This window comes from Pseudorasbora parva, chromosome 8 (genome assembly GCF_024679245.1).
Source record: "Pseudorasbora parva isolate DD20220531a chromosome 8, ASM2467924v1, whole genome shotgun sequence".
Classification (NCBI taxonomy): Eukaryota; Metazoa; Chordata; class Actinopteri; order Cypriniformes; family Gobionidae; genus Pseudorasbora; species Pseudorasbora parva.
Genome location: NC_090179.1, coordinates 42,481,415 through 42,505,420, shown reverse-complemented (window position 1 = coordinate 42,505,420; position 24,006 = coordinate 42,481,415). Strand labels below are relative to the sequence as shown.

General features: G+C 41.1%; 1 protein-coding gene across 10 annotated transcripts in view; it reads left to right on the top strand.

Moving 5' to 3' along the window:
* Nucleotides 1-9,458: 9,458 nt before the first annotated feature.
* LOC137084836 (uncharacterized) overlaps nucleotides 9,459-24,006 on the top strand; it is a 30,653-nt gene continuing 16,105 nt past the window's right edge. For 7 of the 10 annotated variants that reach the window (XR_010906806.1, XR_010906807.1, XM_067451324.1 and 4 more), the window contains exons 1-9: nucleotides 9,459-9,781; nucleotides 11,454-11,588; nucleotides 12,016-12,178; nucleotides 22,042-22,234; nucleotides 22,367-22,405; nucleotides 22,544-22,643; nucleotides 23,120-23,194; nucleotides 23,329-23,357; nucleotides 23,792-23,923. Coding sequence is in view for 8 of the 10 variants with exons in the window: in XM_067451324.1 (XP_067307425.1) it covers nucleotides 11,483-11,588; nucleotides 12,016-12,178; nucleotides 22,042-22,234; nucleotides 22,367-22,405; nucleotides 22,544-22,643; nucleotides 23,120-23,194; nucleotides 23,329-23,357; nucleotides 23,792-23,923 (837 nt within the window). In the remaining 2 variants the exon portion in view is untranslated. Of the gene's footprint in view, nucleotides 9,782-10,816; nucleotides 11,589-12,015; nucleotides 12,179-22,041; nucleotides 22,235-22,366; nucleotides 22,406-22,543; nucleotides 22,644-23,119; nucleotides 23,195-23,328; nucleotides 23,358-23,791; nucleotides 23,924-24,006 lie in introns of those variants that run through there. The other 3 variants (XM_067451325.1, XM_067451323.1, XM_067451321.1) reach the window with 2 other exon arrangements.

Below are 24,006 nucleotides of genomic sequence, written 5' to 3'. Positions count from 1 at the left end.
TGTGTGTGTGTGTGTGTGTGTGTGTGTGTGTGTGTGTGTGTGTGTGTACTTGTTTATATTATATTGTAGGGACCAAACAATGTCATATAAACCTGAGATCACCAGCCAGCGGTCCCCACAATGTAAACGGATTCATAAACATACTATGTTTTTTGAAAATGTAAAACTGCAGCATGTTTCCTGTGATTAGGGGTAGGGGCAGTGTAGGGGGATATAATGTACAGTGTAAAATCCATTACGCTTATGGAAAGTCCCCACAATTCACACCAAAAACAATGTGTGTGTGTGTGTGTGTGTGTGTGTGTGGTCTAGGTATACCCTATGTTATGGGGACACAAAACTGGCAATATTTGAAATCCTTGTCCATGTGGGAATGTTTTTGGTCTCTATGAAGAAAACTAAATTAAAAATTATGCTTTTTGAAATGTAAAAAAAAAGTTTAGATTTCTCTGTGAAGGGTAGAAGTTTTAGGGGTAGGTTTAGTGTAGGGTGATACAATATACAGTTTTTACAGTATAAAATCATGTTTGTGTGTATACTGTGTACACACAGACAGCTACAGTAGGTTGAAAATATGTGTGTGTGTGTGTGTGTGTGTGTGTGTGTGTGTGTGTGTGTGTGTGTGTGTGTGTGTGTGTGTGTGTGTGTGGGTGTGTTTTTGCTACCTCCTGGGGACATGGATGTGTTTTTTAACCTTCCAAGTGGGGACACGATGACCAAGTGGGGACAAAATCCGTGTCCCCATAAGGATGAGCATTGGAACTGATAGAAAATAGCATGCTATATAGCCTGTGCAAATTTCACAGTTCCTTACTTGTGACCCCAGAAGGTGGTTTTACCAGTGTTGGAGTGTGAGGGTGTGTACTCGGATTTGCCCCTGGAGCCGGGTCTTGGTACTGCAGTGTGCATATTTAATAAATCTCCGCCTCATATTTACATGTATGGCGGGAAACTTAGAAGACGTGTTTCCCCCTATGGTTCGGTCCTGGCACAGCATTGAGCATAATAAATAAATGCCAGATATTACATATACAATAAATACTACATATTTGGACACAAGGAAGTTATCTCAGGTTAACTGCTCAGCTTTTGATGGAAATCAATCATGTATTATAGTAAATTAATAAAGTATGATGAATATAGACTATCCTACGCTTTGTCTATAAAAATTGATATCATTTTCAGACACTTTGTATGCTATAGCCTAGTAGGATGTTTAGATCTAGTTCTACAAGCAGCCATATAATATCAAATTGTTTTACCAAAACGTTGAAAAACCAACACCTGCTAAACATAGTAAATTACTAGTAATGAAATCATGTTAGTAGATCGCGTCGCTGATCGCTTAGGCTAGCTAACAATATAGCATCAGTGATTAGCACTACCTAGGTAACGTAACAGCATGTCCACGCACTAACGTTACAATAACCCCACACATTTGTATAGCGGCCAACACAAAGTAATGATAAAGCTATGAAACAACGTAGATTATGCAATTATTGTTATCCTACCTTAGACATGTTGTCCCCCGCACTTTTACTCGGTCTCACTAATCCTACTCGACCCGCTCCGAACGGGACTCGAACCGGCTTTCCTGCGCCGCGGCGGGGACAGGGACGCTAAAAATAGCCTTCTCTAAACTCGGTTGATAGCGCGCCCCTTAAAGTCACGGACAACTGTATTTACATGAAAACTGAAAGCTGAATTTATCATCATTATTCCAGACTTCAATGTCATATGATCCTTCACTAATCATTCTCATATGATGATTTCATAATCAAGAAACATTTATGATTATAATCAAAAAAAATGTTGAAAACAGTATGTTGTGAAATGTTGTGGAAACTATGACAGGCCTACATTTTATTTTTCAGGATTATTTGATGAATAGAAAGTTCAATGGACAGGAATTATTTGCATTTATTAAATAAATTATTATCTTTTGTATAAATAAGTAAAAGTAATAATTTCTCTATTTTTGAATTTTGCCACAAATGTTAGAATGGTATGGTTGTTTTCAAAAAAATTAAGCAGCAACACGAGCAGCAAAACTTTTAAACACTGATAATAATCATAAATGTTTGTTGAGCATCAAATCCTCATGAGAATGATTAGTGACACTGAAGACTGGAGTAATGATGATAAATGCAGCTTTGATCACAGGAATAAATTGCACATTATTATATATTAAAGAGAACAGCTGATTTACATCAGAATAATATTTTACTGTATTACGTTTTTATATATATATATATGCTGCATTTATTATTATTATTATTTTTTTTACATTGCATAAAATCTATGGAGACTTAATGTACAAGTGTTTGAAGTACATAAATACTAAAATTGGCATAAAATATAGGAGAATAATATTATAGATATTAGTGGTTATTGTTCAGCAGTGTATTTGATATCTTACCAAATTAAAAGCAAGTGATGCGATAAATTATATCGGTTAAAAAAATGGTATTACAACATTTCTGTCCCCCTCACTTCTGAAAAGATGGCTACGCCCCTGCAGAAGCTCTTCTTGAGACTGTCACTAATTGACTTTGCACGCTGACTAAAAATAGTTACAAAAAATAATTGTAATGAATACACATTTGAAATTATTTGTATGCTTAGATTACATTTAGGTGTGTATATTATAATCACATGGATTTCTTTCATTGGCTTTTCGTTTTTTTAGTTTTTTTTTTATTAAGTCATATACAGTGGAGAGAACAAGTAGGCCTACTTGATAACCTGCAAAATCGCCAGTGTTTCCCACAAAGTATATAGGAGTCTGTATTTTTTTTCATAGGTACTCTTAAACTCTGAGTCTGAATCTAAAACAAAAATCCAGAAAATCACATTGTATGATTAAAAAAAAAAAATCATTTTGCAGTTTATTTCATGATATAAGTATTTGATACATCAGAAAAGCCAAACTTAATTTTTGGTGCAGAAACCTTTGTTTGCAATTAAAGACATTATACATTCCCTGTAGTTCTTGACCAGGTTTGTACACACTGCGGTAAGAATCTTAAGCTCCCTCCAAACATGCTCTATTGGGTTCAGGTCTGGAGACTGGCTAGGCCACTCCAGGACCTTGAGATGCTTCTTACAAAGCCACTCTTTACCCACTAAGCAAAGTTATGTCCAAAAGACGTCTTTTCAAGGTCTTTGCCACTAGAGACTGACATTGAAAAGGCGTCCACTGAGGAGCCAGAATGAAAGTTTTTATGACGTCTGTTTTGGACGTGATCTGCACGTCTGATATATACGCTCATGGACCTCAAGGTTAAACACTAGTTCAAATCTGCTCATTGTGGACATATGTTCTATCTGTAATTGCAAAGCAAATCACAGACAATGTGTGTTTATCCAAAAATCATAAAAGTAAAAGAAACTTCACTCACACCTTTAGACACTTTAGACAACTTATCATCTGTAATTCACACATCTTTGGATCGTGAGAGAAACCAGACCTGAAGGAAAGACTCTCTGGCTCAGGATTCAATCCAGGATCTTCTTGATGTGAGGAGCCAGTGTTTCCCACTGAGACACTGTGCTGCCCTAATCACAGATATAAGACACACTTTGACTATTTCTGTCAGAGTCAGACAGTGGCGTAACTTTGTTTTAAAAAGTGGGTGGGACATAAATTGCATATCATATGCACGCAAAAAAACTGCCTACTATATGCACGCCAAAGCTCATTTTGACGTATAAGGGGCGCTCATCCGTCAACATGAGCTTTGGCGTGCATATGGTAGGCAGTTTTTCGCGTGCATATGATACGCACTATATGGTGTGTTAAGGGGGGTAGCATTGCTGATACAATGTTATATCAGATGTAAAATATGTACAATAACCATTGCAGAAAAATTAGTATTAAAATGTCCGGAAATCAATGAAATAGTTCATTTATTGATATAGATCTCGTTTAATTATTGCATCTAAAGTGCAATTGTTGTGCCAAGAATTTTCACGTGAATAAATGCAAATAGATTTGCACACTTGGTCTAGTCTGTTAAACTTGTCAGAAGTTCTCTTTTTTTCTAATCTGCCCTCGTGGTCTATTTTTTCTCTCATCAAACCGAATATCATCCGTACATCAAGAGTAGGGACAGTTTTTGTGCATTTTGTTTTGTGATATGACCTGAACTAATAGAAAGTCTCTGCAACGGCGTTATTAGCATTAGATTAAAGCACTCGTCTGTGTGAAGACTGCATGAGCCGCGAGAGAAATCTGATAACAGCAGCAACGAGCGCCAGATCTTATTTAACAAACGAACAAAATGATAGTGACTACTCTTCTAGTTAACCAGAGATGTTTTGTTTGTATTAGGTTCATCCATGAAGCAAGATGTTTTAAAAAAAAAAGTGTTGGGGACATGTCCCACCCGCAAATTACGCCTATGGAGTCAGATGTCTACAGAAGTGCTTACTGACAATGAACAGATATTTAGATGTTGATAAGTTATGGTTCATTTGAAGTCACCATTGTGGAGGGAAGCGTTTGCTTTAGTTGTGCTCTTGGTCCCCATATGTGTGTTAGTGTTTCTTAGGCTGCTGTAACTGTGTGTGTGAAACACAAGAGTTGAGGCTGAGAAAGCAAAGCTAAAGTGACTTCAGAGGCCTGTTGCATGAAACTAGCTGAACAAACTCTGAGTTTCAGAGTAGGTTTAGAGTTGACAAATGCAGATAAATCCAACCTGGTTTAGATCAAGTTCAACCGTTTCTCAAAGCTCGGTATAAACTTTCTCTGTCAACTCAAGGTTTAATCCAGAGTTAGCGATAAACTCTGAAGCGTGTGCACCTGAAAGTGTGAAGTGCGGCAAACAGCCAATCACAGCGTCTGTGTGATTTACTTCTCTTCTAAAGATTGAGAGATCATTTTGAAAATTATCATGAAATTAATTGCGTTTACAAAGTAGGAATAAATGAAACACAGAGAAAACAGCTTAAAGAATATCTGACTATATCAATGTATGATGTGAATCAAAGAATATGCCTAATAATTATAGGTTCACAAAGAGCTCAAATGAATACATTAAAATGTATTAAAAGTAATTTATATAATAAAAATCTAATAAATAATTAGCGCCAAAGGATGTGCAGTTTTGATGAGCAAACGTTTTTTTTCACTATAAACTGCAAATTTGGAAGAGATACAGGGGGTGTGGCTTTAGTGCGTCTTTGCTTGCAGCTAATTGGTCCAGTTTGGGTTCGCGATCTCAAACCCAGAATAAAACGGGCTCAGAGCAGGTTAGCCATGTAGTGTCATTTACCATGGTGATGACACATAATAAAAGACACAGACAAAAACCTATCCACATTCTTGAGCCCGAAAAAGAGTTTGCTCAAACTAATCTCGAACTTACCTGGGTAACAACTGAAACCAGCTTTGAGGAACAGGCCACAGGTGTTGCAGCTCCTTGTTGATGATCACTAAATCATCAGAAAGTGAGCATCTGATGTTGTTTTTTGTGTTCTTGTTTGGTACAATAGTAATGTGTTTTTAGCCTCTATAATCTTGTGAATCTGCAGTATTGGCACCAATAGCAATAAAATAGCCACCTATCCTGAAAGATGAGAAAAAAGTATGTGTACCCAATGTTTTGAGAAAATATTTCACATGGTCACACACAGACATCAAGATTTGGCCTATGATTCACAACAACGGTGACAATCAAATCACGCATCAGTTTTGTACTATGAAGCCACCTCATGAAGCCACTGCATGTATTGAGGCATGAAGCTTTTTTTGTCACCGTTGTTGTGAATCATAGGCCAAATCTTGATGTCTGTTTGTGAGCATGGGAAATATTTTCTCAAAATGTTGGGTGCTTATACTTTATCATTCTTCAGGATAGGGCTATTGGTGCCAATACTGCAGATTCACAAAATTATAGTGGCTATAAACAAATTACTATTGTGCCAAACAAGAACACAAAACCAGATGCTCACTTTCTGATGATTTAGTTATCATCAACTGACATAACCTGATGTCACTTAAGCTTTGCTTTCTCAGCCTCAACTCTTGTGTTTCACACACAGTTACAGCAGCCTAAGAAACACACATACGGGGACCAAAGCCCAACTAAAGCAAACGCTTCCCTCCACAATGGTGACTTCAAATGAACCATAACTTAATAACATCTAAATATCTGTTCATTTTGTTTTTATGATTTTTGGATAAACACACATTGTCTGTGATTTGCTTTGCAATTACAGATAGAACATATGTCCACAATGAGCAGATTTGAACTAGTGTTTAACCTTGAGGTCCATGAGCGTATATATCAGACGTGCAGATCACATCCAAAACAGACGTCATAAAAACTTTCATTCTGGCTCCTCAGTGGACGCCTTTTCAACGTCTGCCTCTAGTTGTAAAGACATTGAAAAGCAGCTTTTGGACATAACTTTGCTTAGTGGGCAGTTGTCCTGGCTGTGTGTTTCAGGTCATGCTGGAAGACCCAGTAACAACCCATCTTCAATGCTCTTACTGAGGGAAGGAGATTGTTGGCCAAGATCAGCCTTTTATCTCTTTGTCCCGTTTCTCTTGCCACATTCTGTTTAGAGCACATTTTATTATTACTTTAACTTCAGTTTTGTTTTACTCAGTGAGGAATTAATATCTATTTCAGTGTTTTTTTCAAAGATCTCTTTGCCAACAAATCTACCTCCTCATTGCCCTCTACCCCCACATGCACTGGAACCCATAAAAAGGAAATGTTTACTCCTATTCCATAAATTATGTATAGATATTGTAGTATCTCATACAATATATCCTGCCTAGATGATGATCTTCCACTGCTTAAACTCATCAAAACTGAAAAGAATCTGAACAAATCACTACATCCGTGGGGTGCACTTCTTCACCCATTGAAGTGCCATTAAAATTCCAATCATTTCTGCTGTATACTGAAACATGATCTGTAATTCTTTTTCCAATGCTGTATTTTAACTGATTTCTCAACCGCACGGTAGACCTTACTTTGAGTGTTAAAAAATGCAGTCAAAAGAAGGAGATGAGACAAAATTCTTCCACAGCTCTGTTGCTCCACTGATTTTGGAGCATGTCTGATTTTGGCATGGAGGGATTGGACTTTTCAGTCTTCAGGTGACAGTATCCGTTTGCACACTTCAATCGGTCACACAAAAGAATGAGGTTGCTGATCAGTCATCAAATAATGGGATCAAACAAGATATCAGTTGAGTAGGAAATCAAACCATAATAATGTAGTTAGTAGTCTGGACTCCAAACAATAAAAATATGACAAAATATAAGAAAAATGCATAAACACCTGTTTGCCATATTTTTCCAAAAGTATGTGTGACTATTCGGTTTGATATGTCTGTGAAGGGATAAAATAGCCAGATAGTAGGACAGACTGAAGTGTGACAAAAGGGCCTTCTAAGAGTGGATTATGAGGATGTCCAATGGGATATTTTATTATTTTCAAAAAGCAGACATAGTAAAATATATACATATATACACAATATCAATAATATTTCTCACACATACACCGATCAGGCATAACATTATGACCACTGACAGGTGAAATTAATAAAACTGATTATGTCTTATCACAGCACTTATTTGTGGGTGAGATATATTAGGCAGCAAGTGGAAATTTTGTCCTCAAAGTTGATGTTTTAGAAGCAGGAAAATGGCATATGTAGCAAGCAAGGTTTTGAGCAAGTTTGACAAGGGCCAAGCTGTGACGGCTAGACGACTGGGTCAGAGCATCTCCAAAACTGCAGCTCTTGTGGGCTGTTCCCGGTCTGCAGTGGTCAGTATCTATCAAAAGTGCTCCAAGGAAGGACCAGTGGAGAACCGGCCACAGGGTCATGGGCGGCCAAGGCTCATTGATGCACGTGGGGAGCGAAGGCTGGCCTGTGGGGTCCGATCAAACAGACCAGCTACTGGAGCTCAAACTGCTCCAGAAGTTAATGCTGATTCTGATAAAAAGCTGTCAGAATACACAGAGCAGCTCAGTTTGAGGCGTATGGACCAGTCAGGGTGACCTCTGACCCCTGACCCCGCCGAAAGCACCAACAGTGGCACGTGAGCATCAGAACTGGACCACGGAGCAATGGAAGAAGGTGGCCTGGTCTGAGGAATCACGTGTTCATTTTCATCACGTGGATGGCCGGGTGTGTGTGTGTGTGTGTGTGGCTTACCTGGGGAACACATGGCCCCAGGATGCACTATGGGAAGAAGGCGAGCCGGCGGATGCAGTGTGATGCTTTGGCCAATGTTCTGCTGGGAAACCTTGGGTCCTCCATCCATGTGGATGTTCCTTTGACACGCTCCACCTACCTAAGCATTGCTGAGACCATGTTCAGCCTTTGATGGAAACGGTATTCTGGTGGCTGTGGCTCTTCCAGCAGGATAATGCTCCTGACACAAAGCACAAATGCTTCAGGAATGGTTTGAGGAGCACAACAACCAGTTTGAGGCGTCGACTCGGCCTCCAGATTCCCCAGATCTCAATCCAATCGAGCATCTGTGGGATGAGCCGAACAAACAAGTCTAATCCATAGAGACACAACAGTGCAACTTATAGGACTTAAAGGATCTGCTGCTAGCTTCTTGGTGCCAGATACCACAGCACACCTTCAGGGGTCTAAAGGAGTCCATGGCTCGACGGGTCAGGGCTGCTTTGGCAGTAAAATGGGGACCAACACAGCCAACACCAAACCAATCAATGCCTGATTGGTTGTATAGTACATGTACAATAAATGTATACTGTACTGACATTGTTACCAATTTTATTCAACATTCAAAAAACATCATAAACTACTGTAAATGTAAAACAAGATTTACCACAAACGGACATCTGAATTTTAAGAAAAATATTTTTTTCATTAGCTCCTTCCAGAGGTGAGAGTTAAAGGGTTAAAAAGGGGAATGTAAACCGCTGCAGCTGTATGTCCAGAATCTGGATTCTTTGATCCATCTATGAATATTCGAATACTATTAAAATATTCCTGACTTAGGTGCTGCTTTACTACTATATCTTTTGTTTGTATCTTGTTTTGTATTGTTAGATCTACATCTAGTTCAGGGAAAAGCCAAGGAGGTATTGTTGGTATTACCACTGTGGTACTTAGATCTATCTTATTTATTTTTATATTCTGGGCTTCGTTTTCTACATTCCATCCAAAGTAACGAGTTCAAACCAGTGCAGTTAATAAAAAGGGGAGAAAAGGAGGGCTTCCTAAAGAAAGACTAACAGGTCTGTGAGAGCTGGAATTGTTACTGGTTGGTAGGTGATCAAATACTTATGTCATAAACAATAAACTGCAAAAAGATTTTTCTTTAATATACAATGTGATTTTCTGTCACATTTTCTCAATGTGACAATGTGAATTAATTTAAAATAACTTTCATATTATCTGTAATCGAATGTGTTCCATCCTACAATTAGTTTATTTTACTAACGTGATTTTTTCTTTTATCAACATGACAAAATATTTTGTCTTTTTTATTTATAATTCAGAGCTTAACTATAGAAACCTACATTTCAGTTGGATAAAGAAGGGTACATTAAATAACCAATATCAAGAGCGTATGTTGGTTGATTTGTGTAAGTTTTTCCATCTTATACACACACACACACTCGAGACCGGCGTATGTCCTGGTTAAGACTATCCGGGTCCCCACACGGTCAACCCTTCCCCCACACCGTTTCGCGCGCTCTGGAGCTAATGATGATCGAGTCTCGTGACTCACTGGACGACAGGTGCGAGTGCAGCTTCAATCAACGTGTTCATCTTCAAGGTAAGCTAAACACTTTTATTTCAAACATAATGTGTTTACTGCATAACAAATGCCACAACCATATATTATGGAGAAGGTTATAACAAAGCAGGCCTTGCTAGCGATAAATTTAACTTTGCAGTTTTCTGTTGGAGTCGGGTTAAGTCAGTATCATGTTAACGTTAGGTAGTTTGCGGCCTATAACGTTACACGTGCAATGTAGATGGAAACTATTTAACTTAGCTAACTACCACTACCAAGCTAATTGACTTATTAGCGAGGCACAGCTGAAACTTAATGAATGCCATAAATCCCAATTTTTTTTGCGTGTTGTATAATTTAACTACTTAAACTCCAAGACTTTTGGGGGATTTCCGTCTGGATTTGGCCGACCCAAATGGAAAAGCTTGCCCTACACACACATACAGTGGCCTAAGTTCAAAATGTTGGTGTAATTTTAAAGGAAACCCTTTGAAGTTACATTAAACACTGCTTAAAGTGATAAACATGTAAGTATATGTTTGTCTAAGCTGTTATAACCACCCCACCCCAAAAATAGGTGCCTTTTGATTATTATTTTTTATAAATTCATTTGTGAAAGTGTGTAACTCAGCTTAGACAACATATACTTACATGTTTATCACTTTTAGCAGTGTTTTATGTAACTTTAAAGGGTTTCCTGTAAAATGACACCAACATTTTGAACCTAGTTTAGTGGGACACTAAAATTATGATCAAAGTTATTCATCTAAATATACAAATAAAATATACGAATTAGGTTATATTTAATTCTATAAACTGTAATACTGATCTGCCAGCATTGTCTCTCTATGATAAATTAAAATAAGCTGATAACATCACTGTTTTCTCCAGAACGACTGTACAGCCAAATCTAATTCTGCTGCAGTATTGTCCTGTTTAACACTGAAGCTGCTCTGACACAATCGAGATTGTAAAAGCGCTATATAAATAAAGTTGATTGATTGATTGTATGTGTGTATGGGAGGCTTTTAAATTTGGGTAGGCCAAATCCAGGCGAAAATGGTACCAGAGTAATTTAGTGTAAATACATTACTTAGTATTAAACAAATGCAAATTATCTTTGGTCCCCTGATGCATATCTCCAGAAAGCAGAGACTCTAAGCTTTCAAATGGTACCACATCCATGGAGTTTAGCAATTATAGAACAATTACTCAGTCACCCTTTGTCGTTTCAAATAACGGCACAACGGCGAGCACGTCGAGTACACTTCCCCAAACAGACAAGCAAAGTCACATAATTTCATGATTTTTGATGTTTACAAACATTAACCTCTAAAATTAGAACAACATTAAAAAAAAATCATGAATTCAAAACCCATTTTGAAGTTCGGAGCCCTTCATAGATGTAAGATCCTAGGAAAGGGCAATTGTGGCATTTTTATAATTTAATTTGCCTAATGCGCCATCTCTCAACCACAATCGGCCCAGCTCCGCACAGCCATAACCTAGCCAAATCTGGCAACCATTACTGGGCCAGAGCTGGCTCACTTCCAGTGAACCGCTGTCAGTACACAGCCGAGTGCGCTGACACTCAGCCGTGATTGGCCCGATTCCAATGGCTGCTTGGGATCTGACAGGCTAAGAACTACTTTGTCATACAATTGGCAATGGGTTATTTACTGCATTTAAACTTATGTCTATTGTTACTTAGGTTAATGGTAACTACTTAGGTTTTCACTCATGGAGAGACGACGACGACTTCGACCAATCCAAGATGCGGAGTACCATATCCAAGCGGGGGTTGATAAACCATGTCTCCAGCAGCGTTTCATCAATAATTTTAAAGGTAAATGTTAAACTCCTGAATATGATTTATTAGGAATCAGTGAAATGCCTGCAGTGATTGTCTCTTGCTCAAGGGCACTGCACAGTGGTGGTTGCTAGTACACAGGGATGTTAAAACTGACAATTCAACAGCTTTTAGACATTTGATACACCATTTTTTCCTTCAGCACAGTGCTTTAAACAATTTTGCTTCTGTGCCCTGCTTGATTGCAGTAATCTAAGGGTTTGACAGGAATTATTCCCTGTAAAAACACACACTTTTTTTTACCTCTTATTTAACCAGGTAGGCCGATTGAGAACAATTTCTCATTTGCAACAGCGACCTGGGGACCAGCTGGGATTTGAACCCAGGACGTTGTACACACAAAGCATGCACTCTACAACTGAGCTACCAACTGCTAATTTAATCATCTTTTTGTTTATTTTAGGCCGAGGTGTTTTTGCCACTGAACTCATATTCAAAGGCGACTTTGTTGTGGAGTACCGAGGGAAACTACTGTCACAGCAGCAGGCAGAGCTCCAAACTATTGAGTACAATGAGTCTGCAAAGGTTTTTCTTTTTGATTTTCAGTGGAAGAGTAAAACATGGTGGTAAGTAGATGAAGTAGCTATGCAGCAACATTACAATGCAAGGGCCAATGCTAGAGTTGTTCTCTTTATGTTAGTGCCTTTGTCAGTACTACTTCAGTGACAGTTTCCTACCCTTCAGCACACCTTCACAGTGACGGTTTCATACCCTCCAGCACACCTTCACAGTGACGGTTTCATACCCTCCAGCACACCTTCACCTTCAGCACACCTTCACCTTCAGCACACCTTCACAGTGACGGTTTCATACCCTTCAGCACACCTTCACCTTCAGCACACCTTCACCTTCAGCACACCTTCACAGTGACGGTTTCATACCCTTCAGCACACCTTCACCTTCAGCACACCTTCACCTTCAGCACACCTTCACCTTCAGCACACCTTCACCTTCAGCACACCTTCACCTTCAGCACACCTTCACAGTGACGGTTTCATACCCTTCAGCACACCTTCACCTTCAGCACACCTTCACAGTGACGGTTTCATACTCTTCAGCACACCTTCACAGTGACGGTTTCATACTCTTCAGCACACCTTCACAGTGACGGTTTCATACTCTTCAGCACACCTTCACAGTGACGGTTTCATACCCTTCAGCACACCTTCACAGTGACGGTTTCATACCCTTCAGCACACCTTCACAGTGACGGTTTCATACTCTTCAGCACACCTTCACCTTCAGCACACCTTCACAGTGACGGTTTCATACTCTTCAGCACACCTTCACAGTGACGGTTTCATACCCTTCAGCACACCTTCACAGTGACGGTTTCATACCCTTCAGCACACCTTCACCTTCAGCACACCTTCACAGTGACGGTTTCATACTCTTCAGCACACCTTCACCTTCAGCACACCTTCACAGTGACGGTTTCATACTCTTCAGCACACCTTCACAGTGACGGTTTCATACTCTTCAGCACACCTTCACAGTGACGGTTTCATACTCTTCAGCACACCTTCACAGTGACGGTTTCATACTCTTCAGCACACCTTCACAGTGACGGTTTCATACCCTTCAGCACACCTTCACAGTGACGGTTTCATACTCTTCAGCACACCTTCACAGTGACGGTTTCATACTCTTCAGCACACCTTCACAGTGACGGTTTCATACTCTTCAGCACACCTTCACAGTGACGGTTTCATACTCTTCAGCACACCTTCACAGTGACGGTTTCATACTCTTCAGCACACCTTCACAGTGACGGTTTCATACTCTTCAGCACACCTTCACAGTGACCGTTTCATACTCTTCAGCACACCTTCACAGTGACCGTTTCATACTCTTCAGCACACCTTCACAGTGACGGTTTCATACCCTTCAGCACACCTTCACAGTGACGGTTTCATACTCTTCAGCACACCTTCACAGTGACGGTTTCATACCCTTCAGCACACCTTCACAGTGACGGTTTCATACCCTTCAGCACACCTTCACAGTGACGGTTTCATACTCTTCAGCACACCTTCACAGTGACGGTTTTATACCCTTCAGCACACCTTCACAGTGACGGTTTCATACTCTTCAGCACACCTTCACAGTGACGGTTTCATACCCTTCAGCACACCTTCACAGTGACGGTTTCATACCCTTCAGCACACCTTCACAGTGACGGTTTCATACCCTTCAGCACACCTTCACCTTCAGCACACCTTCACAGTGACGGTTTCATACTCTTCAGCACACCTTCACAGTGACGGTTTCATACTCTTCAGCACACCTTCACAGTGACGGTTTCATACTCTTCAGCACACCTTCACAGTGACGGTTTCATACTCTTCAGCACACCTTCACAGTGACGGTTTCATACTCTTCAGCACACCTTCACAGTGACGGTTTCATACTCTTCAGCACACCTTCACAGTGACGGTTTCATACTCTTCAGCACACCTTCACAGTGACGGTTTCATACTCTTCAGCACACCTTCACAGTGACGGTTTCATACTCTTCAGCACACCTTCACAGTGACGGTTTCATACTCTTCAGCACACCTTCACAGTGACCGTTTCATACTCTTCAGCACACCTTCACAGTGACGGTTTCATACCCTTCAGCACACCTTCACAGTGACGGTTTCATACTCTTCAGCACACCTTCACAGTGACGGTTTCATACTCTTCAGCACACCTTCACAGTGACGGTTTCATACTCTTCAGCACACCTTCACAGTGACGGTTTCATACCCTTCAGCACACCTTCACAGTGACGGTTTCATACCCTTCAGCACACCTTCACCTTCAGCACACCTTCACAGTGACGGTTTCATACTCTTCAGCACACCTTCACCTTCAGCACACCTTCACAGTGACGGTTTCATACTCTTCAGCACACCTTCACAGTGACGGTTTCATACTCTTCAGCACACCTTCACAGTGACGGTTTCATACTCTTCAGCACACCTTCACAGTGACGGTTTCATTCTCTTCAGCACACCTTCACAGTGACGGTTTCATACTCTTCAGCACACCTTCACAGTGACGGTTTCATACTCTTCAGCACACCTTCACAGTGACGGTTTCATACTCTTCAGCACACCTTCACAGTGACGGTTTCATACTCTTCAGCACACCTTCACAGTGACGGTTTCATACCCTTCAGCACACCTTCACAGTGACCGTTTCATACCCTTCAGCACACCTTCACAGTGACGGTTTCATACTCTTCAGCACACCTTCACAGTGACGGTTTCATACTCTTCAGCACACCTTCACAGTGACGGTTTCATACTCTTCAGCACACCTTCACAGTGACGGTTTCATACTCTTCAGCACACCTTCACAGTGACGGTTTCATACTCTTCAGCACACCTTCACAGTGACGGTTTCATACTCTTCAGCACACCTTCACAGTGACGGTTTCATACCCTTCAGCACACCTTCACAGTGACGGTTTCATACTCTTCAGCACACCTTCACAGTGACGGTTTCATACTCTTCAGCACACCTTCACAGTGACGGTTTCATACCCTTCAGCACACCTTCACAGTGACGGTTTCATACTCTTCAGCACACCTTCACAGTGACCGTTTCATACTCTTCAGCACACCTTCACCTTCAGCACACCTTCACAGTGACGGTTTCATACTCTTCAGCACACCTTCACAGTGACGGTTTCATACTCTTCAGCACACCTTCACAGTGACGGTTTCATACTCTTCAGCACACCTTCACAGTGACGGTTTCATACCCTTCAGCACACCTTCACAGTGACGGTTTCATACTCTTCAGCACACCTTCACAGTGACGGTTTCATACCCTTCAGCACACCTTCACAGTGACGGTTTCATACCCTTCAGCACACCTTCACCTTCAGCACACCTTCACAGTGACGGTTTCATACCCTTCAGCACACCTTCACCTTCAGCACACCTTCACAGTGACGGTTTCATACTCTTCAGCACACCTTCACAGTGACGGTTTCATACCCTTCAGCACACCTTCACAGTGACGGTTTCATACTCTTCAGCACACCTTCACAGTGACGGTTTCATACCCTTCAGCACACCTTCACAGTGACGGTTTCATACCCTTCAGCACACCTTCACCTTCAGCACACCTTCACAGTGACGGTTTCATACCCTTCAGCACACCTTCACCTTCAGCACACCTTCACAGTGACGGTTTCATACCCTTCAGCACACCTTCACCTTCAGCACACCTTCACAGTGACGGTTTCATACCCTTCAGCACACCTTCACAGTGACGGTTTCATACCCTTCAGCACACCTTCACAGTGACGGTTTCATACCCTTCAGCACACCTTCACCTTCAGCACACCTTCACAGTGACGGTTTCATACCCTTCAGCACACCTTCACCTTCAGCACACCTTCACAGTGACGGTTTCATACCCTTCAGCACACCTTCACCTTCAGCACACCTTCACAGTGACGGTTTCATACTCTTCAGCACACCTTCACAGTGACGGTTTCATACCCTTCAGCACACCTTCACAGTGACGGTTTCATACCCTTCAGCACACCTTCACCTTCAGCACACCTTCACAGTGACGGTTTCATACCCTTCAGCACACCTTCACCTTCAGCACACCTTCACAGTGACGGTTTCATACTCTTCAGCACACCTTCACAGTGACGGTTTCATACTCTTCAGCACACCTTCACAGTGACGGTTTCATACTCTTCAGCACACCTTCACAGTGACGGTTTCATACTCTTCAGCACACCTTCACAGTGACGGTTTCATACCCTTCAGCACACCTTCACAGTGACGGTTTCATACCCTTCAGCACACCTTCACAGTGACGGTTTCATACTCTTCAGCACACCTTCACCTTCAGCACACCTTCACCTTCAGCACACCTTCACAGTGACGGTTTCATACCCTTCAGCACACCTTCACAGTGACGGTTTCATACCCTTCAGCACACCTTCACAGTGACGGTTTCATACTCTTCAGCACACCTTCACAGTGACGGTTTCATACTCTTCAGCACACCTTCACAGTGACGGTTTCATACTCTTCAGCACACCTTCACAGTGACGGTTTCATACTCTTCAGCACACCTTCACCTTCAGCACACCTTCACAGTGACGGTTTCATACTCTTCAGCACACCTTCACAGTGACGGTTTCATACCCTTCAGCACACCTTCACAGTGACGGTTTCATACTCTTCAGCACACCTTCACAGTGACAGTTTCATACTCTTCAGCACACCTTCACAGTGACGGTTTCATACTCTTCAGCACACCTTCACAGTGACGGTTTCATACTCTTCAGCACACCTTCACAGTGACGGTTTCATACTCTTCAGCACACCTTCACCTTCAGCACACCTTCACAGTGACGGTTTCATACTCTTCAGCACACCTTCACCTTCAGCACACCTTCACAGTGACGGTTTCATACTCTTCAGCACACCTTCACCTTCAGCACACCTTCACAGTGACGGTTTCATACCCTTCAGCACACCTTCACAGTGACGGTTTCATACTCTTCAGCACACCTTCACAGTGACAGTTTCATACTCTTCAGCACACCTTCACAGTGACGGTTTCATACTCTTCAGCACACCTTCACCTTCAGCACACCTTCACAGTGACGGTTTCATACTCTTCAGCACACCTTCACAGTGACGGTTTCATACCCTTCAGCACACCTTCACAGTGACGGTTTCATACCCTTCAGCACACCTTCACAGTGACGGTTTCATACTCTTCAGCACACCTTCACAGTGACGGTTTCATACTCTTCAGCACACCTTCACAGTGACGGTTTCATACTCTTCAGCACACCTTCACAGTGACCGTTTCATACCCTTCAGCACACCTTCACAGTGACGGTTTCATACTCTTCAGCACACCTTCACAGTGACCGTTTCATACTCTTCAGCACACCTTCACAGTGACGGTTTCATACTCTTCAGCACACCTTCACAGTGACGGTTTCATACCCTTCAGCACACCTTCACAGTGACGGTTTCATACTCTTCAGCACACCTTCACAGTGACGGTTTCATACTCTTCAGCACACCTTCACAGTGACGGTTTCATACTCTTCAGCACACCTTCACAGTGACGGTTTCATACTCTTCAGCACACCTTCACAGTGACGGTTTCATACTCTTCAGCACACCTTCACAGTGACGGTTTCATACTCTTCAGCACACCTTCACAGTGACGGTTTCATACTCTTCAGCACACCTTCACAGTGACGGTTTCATACTCTTCAGCACACCTTCACAGTGACGGTTTCATACTCTTCAGCACACCTTCACAGTGACGGTTTCATACTCTTCAGCACACCTTCACAGTGACGGTTTCATACCCTTCAGCACACCTTCACAGTGACGGTTTCATACTCTTCAGCACACCTTCACAGTGACGGTTTCATACTCTTCAGCACACCTTCACAGTGACGGTTTCATACTCTTCAACACACCTTCACAGTGACGGTTTCATACTCTTCAGCACACCTTCACAGTGACGGTTTCATACTCTTCAGCACACCTTCACAGTGACGGTTTCATACCCTTCAGCACACCTTCACAGTGACGGTTTCATACCCTTCAGCACACCTTCACAGTGACGGTTTCATACCCTTCAGCACACCTTCACAGTGACGGTTTCATACTCTTCAGCACACCTTCACAGTGACGGTTTCATACCCTTCAGCACACCTTCACAGTGACGGTTTCATACTCTTCAGCACACCTTCACCTTCAGCACACCTTCACAGTGACGGTTTCATACCCTTCAGCACACCTTCACAGTGACGGTTTCATACCCTTCAGCACACCTTCACAGTGACGGTTTCATACTCTTCAGCACACCTTCACAGTGACGGTTTCATACTCTTCAGCACACCTTCACAGTGACGGTTTCATACTCTTCAGCACACCTTCACAGTGACGGTTTCATACTCTTCCCTACAAAGGGCTCCATAAAAAAGTTACTTACCTCAAGTATGTGTTAACATTTCAATGTAACAATACAAAAGTGCTTTAACTAATGTTTCCAAATCATTGCCATCTGCAGACCAAAGCATTACAGAATTGCTATTAAACAGATTTTGTTTTGTTTGAGGCAAACTGTTCTATTAAAGCCTAGTTCAGACTGCACGATTTTCAAACTCGTCGGGTCACTGCTCTTTTCACACTGCATGACTGTCTGGGGTAGCATTCAGTCACTGCTGTGTTCACACTGCACGATGGATCGGCAGGAGGAGGTTTCACACTGCGTGACTGTACAGGAGGAAGAATCGCCAATAACTCTTTCTCCGGTGCGCAAACTACGTTTCCCCACCAAACGCGTGCGACATGTAACAAGTAAACACGCAAGACACCGGAGTTTTCGCGTGAGACTTGGAATTGTTATTAAAAATGATAAAATGCACAAAGTTTGCTTCAAACTGTATGTGCGCTGATTTGTGGAGAAAAAGAAAAAAGATTATGGCGGAAGAAATTGTTGGAGAGACAGAGGGAGCCAGGATTGTTTTCTGCAAAGACAGTATGGGGTAAATAAATAATTTTGTAATGTGCTGCTGCGGCTGGATGTGCAAATGTTTGGGCTTTGTTTCCGTTTGATAGAATTGTAAATATATCTATTAAAATACTGATATTCTGCTTTATAACTCCTCCCTGAACCTCCCGCTGCCCTGTATCTCACTCTCTCATTGGCTGTCGGTCATCGCCGATGTAATTTTCAGTCCGAAATCAGGCCATCCTTAAAAATATTTTGGTTTGCAGTAACAGTAAAATTTTTTAAAAAAAAGGGTCGGTAGGTAGGTCACATTTTTTTTTCTTCAAATTTTAATGTTAAAAAAAAAGTACATTTTTGGTGATGGGGAGTACGTAGGTATGAATTTAAACTGACTGGGTCTTCAAGCCGTGCCTTCGGGCGCATAGGCTAATTGCAGGCTATATAGACCACAAACAAATTGAAATATTTGTCAAAAACATGTTTATTGCATAAATTTCAGGTGCATTCATTAAAAAAAGGTTCCACCACCGCTAGCTGTCATTGACTCATAGCTGTCAACCCTCCCTTTTTCCCGGGTTTCTCACGTATTTTAGCTCTTTTCCCGTTTTAGTATTTTCCAGTGATATGTATTGTATATGATATGTATATGTATTCGTATTTTTACGCTCGATTGAGTAAACTCAGAACACGCAGCTATCTGTGTCTCTGAAGTGGCTTGCACTTGTTGCTAAACCAACGCATCTGGTGATATAGACTAGTGCATTTGAATATTAAAAATATATATATTTTTTTATGAATTCAATTAATTAAGTAGCTATAACCTACTCTTTACTGGTAAATATTACAGTAAACAAACATGACAGACAATGGCAAACCATTTTTTTCAGACGTTATTTTATTTTTGTAATATTATGTATTGTCTCTCAGTTTTTTTGAAGAGACACTGCCCCTCTTTCCTCCTTCTTGACAGCCTACATTTACAATAATAGCTTTGATTAACATTAATGATGAAAAAGGTTTAAAAATCGTGATTGTTTGGATTGTTTTTCCTGCCGTCGAGCCACAGCCGTTCACTAAATCAGTGTTTCCCAACCTTTTTTCAGTCAAAGATCAATCCTTTTTAAAATTACAAAAGCTATTCAATCAAGAGCAGTGAGTGATGTCCTTATCTTTTGTTTGACAGACAGCAGAAGGCTACTGCCGCTTTAAGACCTAATACAGGGATATGCTCGTCTTTCTCGACTGTATACAGTTCACTTAAGGCATCAGACTATGTCTGCTTGGATACTCATCAAGATCGACATGTTGATATACTTTTTGTGTGAGTTTGTCCGTTCAAGCGCAAGACTTAAAATAACTCAATATTTGCGCGTTGATAGACGTGCGCGCGCTTTTGGACGAGCGCACAGAGACAGCTTCTCACACTGCAGAGTTCTCATTCGCGTCTTCTGGCGAATATACTGGGTGATGACGGCGAAATGACTGGTCATACGGCAGCACTCGCATGCATTGAACACAGTTTACAAAGATAGACCGTTTTGCCCACGTTTTTCTTTTATTATCGCTGTTGTAGTGTAGCCTATCACGAGGAGCCAGCACGTGTCTCCATCGACTGAACTTTACATAAAGCATTCATTTTCAAGTTACAACCAGTGCCGCCGCTCCCACCACGCGCTGCGGTCGAGCAAAACACACGCTACCCATAGCAACGCGTTATGACAACGACAATTCAGACTGACAGAGACGAGAGAAACTGCTTTTCCGCCATTTGTTACTGTTTTGTACACGTTGTTATTATTAATTAGAATTATAATTCTGTTTTATTGGCCACAATATAGTAATGATGAATGTTGAGAGGGGCACTTTTGATTAACTTTCAGAAAGGGCACGGGCTCAAACCCCCAAAGCCCTCGCCTCTGCAGTGCACTTGCCTGGTGTGTGTAACGTGTGTGTGATGTGTCCATGGTCCTGACTCCTGTCACACAATGCGGTGAAATCTCCGACAGGGCTTTAATAGTCTAACGTTACAGTGAATGAGAGGATGAGCCGAAACTAAACGAACGCACTGCAGGCCATAGTGTGACATCCGTTAACCTTAGTGTAAACATAGATGACGTCACGGGTTTTTCTATAAAAGAATGAACGTAGCCTTCGTTTGTAGACCCAGGCAATTTATATATTTATAATACTTACTCAAATATATTTCATATTATTTTATTACTTTTGTATTAGTTGTTTGAAGTGTAAAAAAAGAAATGAGTCGGTCTAATGCAAATTTACAACCGGCAAGTCGGTCGGACTAAAAGGAAAAAATAATAATAATTTGAGTCGGCCTTAAATTGACAGGGTCGGTCGGGTTACGGCAAACAAGAATATTTTTAAGGATGGCCTCATTTCACACAGCAGGAGTTTGAATCGCAGACAGGTCCAGATATTTAGCCAAATATCTTGCGGGCGTCAGCGACTCGTCGGCGATTCTCTCTGATTGCGTCTTTGATCATTCAAACTGCGTGATTGTCACTCGCGTGCACGAGCACCGATTTGCCTACGATTTCGGGCATTTGTCGGCGAGTCAAAATCGGGGCTAAAATCAGGCAGTGTGAACTAGGCTTAAGCTGCATATCTGGGAATGAGCGAGAGATGTGCATATTTATAAATTGCCTGGTTACTTGAACTAGTCTTTATTTGTATTAAAAACAACTAGGCTCATCTGAAACCCTATTTTCAGAAAAGGAAAAAAAAATATGGTGTGAGTCATTTGTCCAATTTGCTATTACTAAAACATTATTCCATACAATATTTGCTTATAGAATTGTATTCATTGGCACATCCTGCTCAAATAATTTAAACTTACCAAATGCCTCTTCATAGTCAAACCTCTGTGCTAATACATATTAATGAAACAAATGTTTCTAAACAGCATTGATGCATGTGATGAGGACTCCTCCCTTGGGAGACTTGTTAATGACGAACACAGAAGACCTAATTGCAAAATGAAAACCATCAAAGTAAATGAGAAACCACACTTGTGTCTCTTCGCGATTCGAGATATTACTGCTGGAGAAGAATTGAATTACAACTACGGTGACTCAAACTGGGCATGGAGAGCACAGGTAAGTTACCTTTTTATTTCCATCTCCAATATGCCACCTTCCTGGAGAAGAGTTTATTTTTCATGCAATTTGTTGCAGACACTCCAAACAAGAAAGTGGTAGTTGAATTTGTTTCTATCTTGGTTTACTTAGCAGGTTAACAAGGATGTACTACCTAGCGTGGAACCTGAGGTAGGAATTTATTAAGCGCATACTGTTTAAATCTTATCAAATGCAAAAATACATGTGAGTTGTTGTGGAACAGCTGTTGAACTTTTAGCTGTGGGCTATGCAATTGCACATTACAACTTGTAACATTTCCCTTTGTAGATTGGGAGTATAAAGTCTGCTGCTGCTATAGTACATGCTGATTCAGTAGAGACTGAACTCACCACAGTCACAACTGCAGACTCTCAGCCTGCTGACACAGGTATAGACCACTACAACTCTAAAACCCTTTCCTTAAACGCTGCTCTTTAATTGTTCAGGCCAATTTGTTTTTATGAGATATATTTCCTATGCCAAAGGTTTGATCACACCAACTGGTTTTTATTTATATAAATACCTTTATTTCCACTGTTTTAATGAATTGCATTAGGTCAGACGTCATAGTGGATTCTGTTTTGGATTTATCTATTGTATGCACCCATTGTGTACACACAGTTAGAACATGCAAAGTTGTAGAATTTTTTTTATTTAACTTGTGTTGCACTCATGCATCCATTAAAATGATTGAATTGCATGCTTATATTACAAAGATTAGAACCACGTATGGGGAATAAATGCTGTGGTGCTGTCTGATCAATACCTATCGTCTTCTGCAAGGATGTCCCATGTTTTTGTCAGTGCAAATACCCTCTTACTATATTTCACTTTTATTGCCATCTGTGTGGTTTCCTCTCCTAGCTCCCAAAACACACTTCACTGGCACAGACATGTCCCGTGACATGTTCCAGACATGTTCCAACATGCCCGTCTCAGGTAAAAGCAACTGCCCCCTACCCCATCACACATATAACTGTTGCAGGTCGCAAAGTCTAGACTGATTGGTTAGCTATTGTGTAAGGGAAGTGAAAAGTATAAATAAGGACTAACAAATTATGTTGTTCTTGCAGATGATAATTTGCAGAGTGAGCGCTCGAAGGTAAGCACATAAGTTCCCCAGACTGGGTCAGTTTGTGGATCTGCACTATGTATTCATGATTGTCAAAGTTTCCAGTGTCTGGTTCCAAAGTCTTCTGAACATTGAATTATACTCTTGCATAGGCCAAAAACGTCACTTCTACAGCTATTTGTTGCTATACTAATACTTCAAGCATAATATTGGCCCACATGAGTATGGACACTAAAGCATTTCTCATGTTTCTCATGAAATTAATTTTCAACATGGAAATCTTATCATCCCTAGTGTCAGTCTGTCTGAAGTAATAGACCATTCCAGGTTACTTAAATCCAAATTATTGTTTCAACCTTTTGGCAAATTTGGGAAATTGCATTTCACTTTTCACTTTTTTTTTTTTTTTTTTTTTACAATAATTTCTGGTACAGTGATTGTTATATTTGATTCAACAATTGCAGGCCAGGATTGACAAATTAAACGAACACCACAATAGGTGTGAAACTGTGTCTGAATCTACAGAGGAGAAGCGAAACGCTCTTCAAAGACAGCGACACTTACTTCTACTGCAATTGGCAAACTTGGATAAAATGGTGAGTCATTTTATTGTACGTTAACAGAACTTAGGTAAAATATTTTCTGTTTTAAAAAACGTAGCAGGTAAACCTAGCCTGGC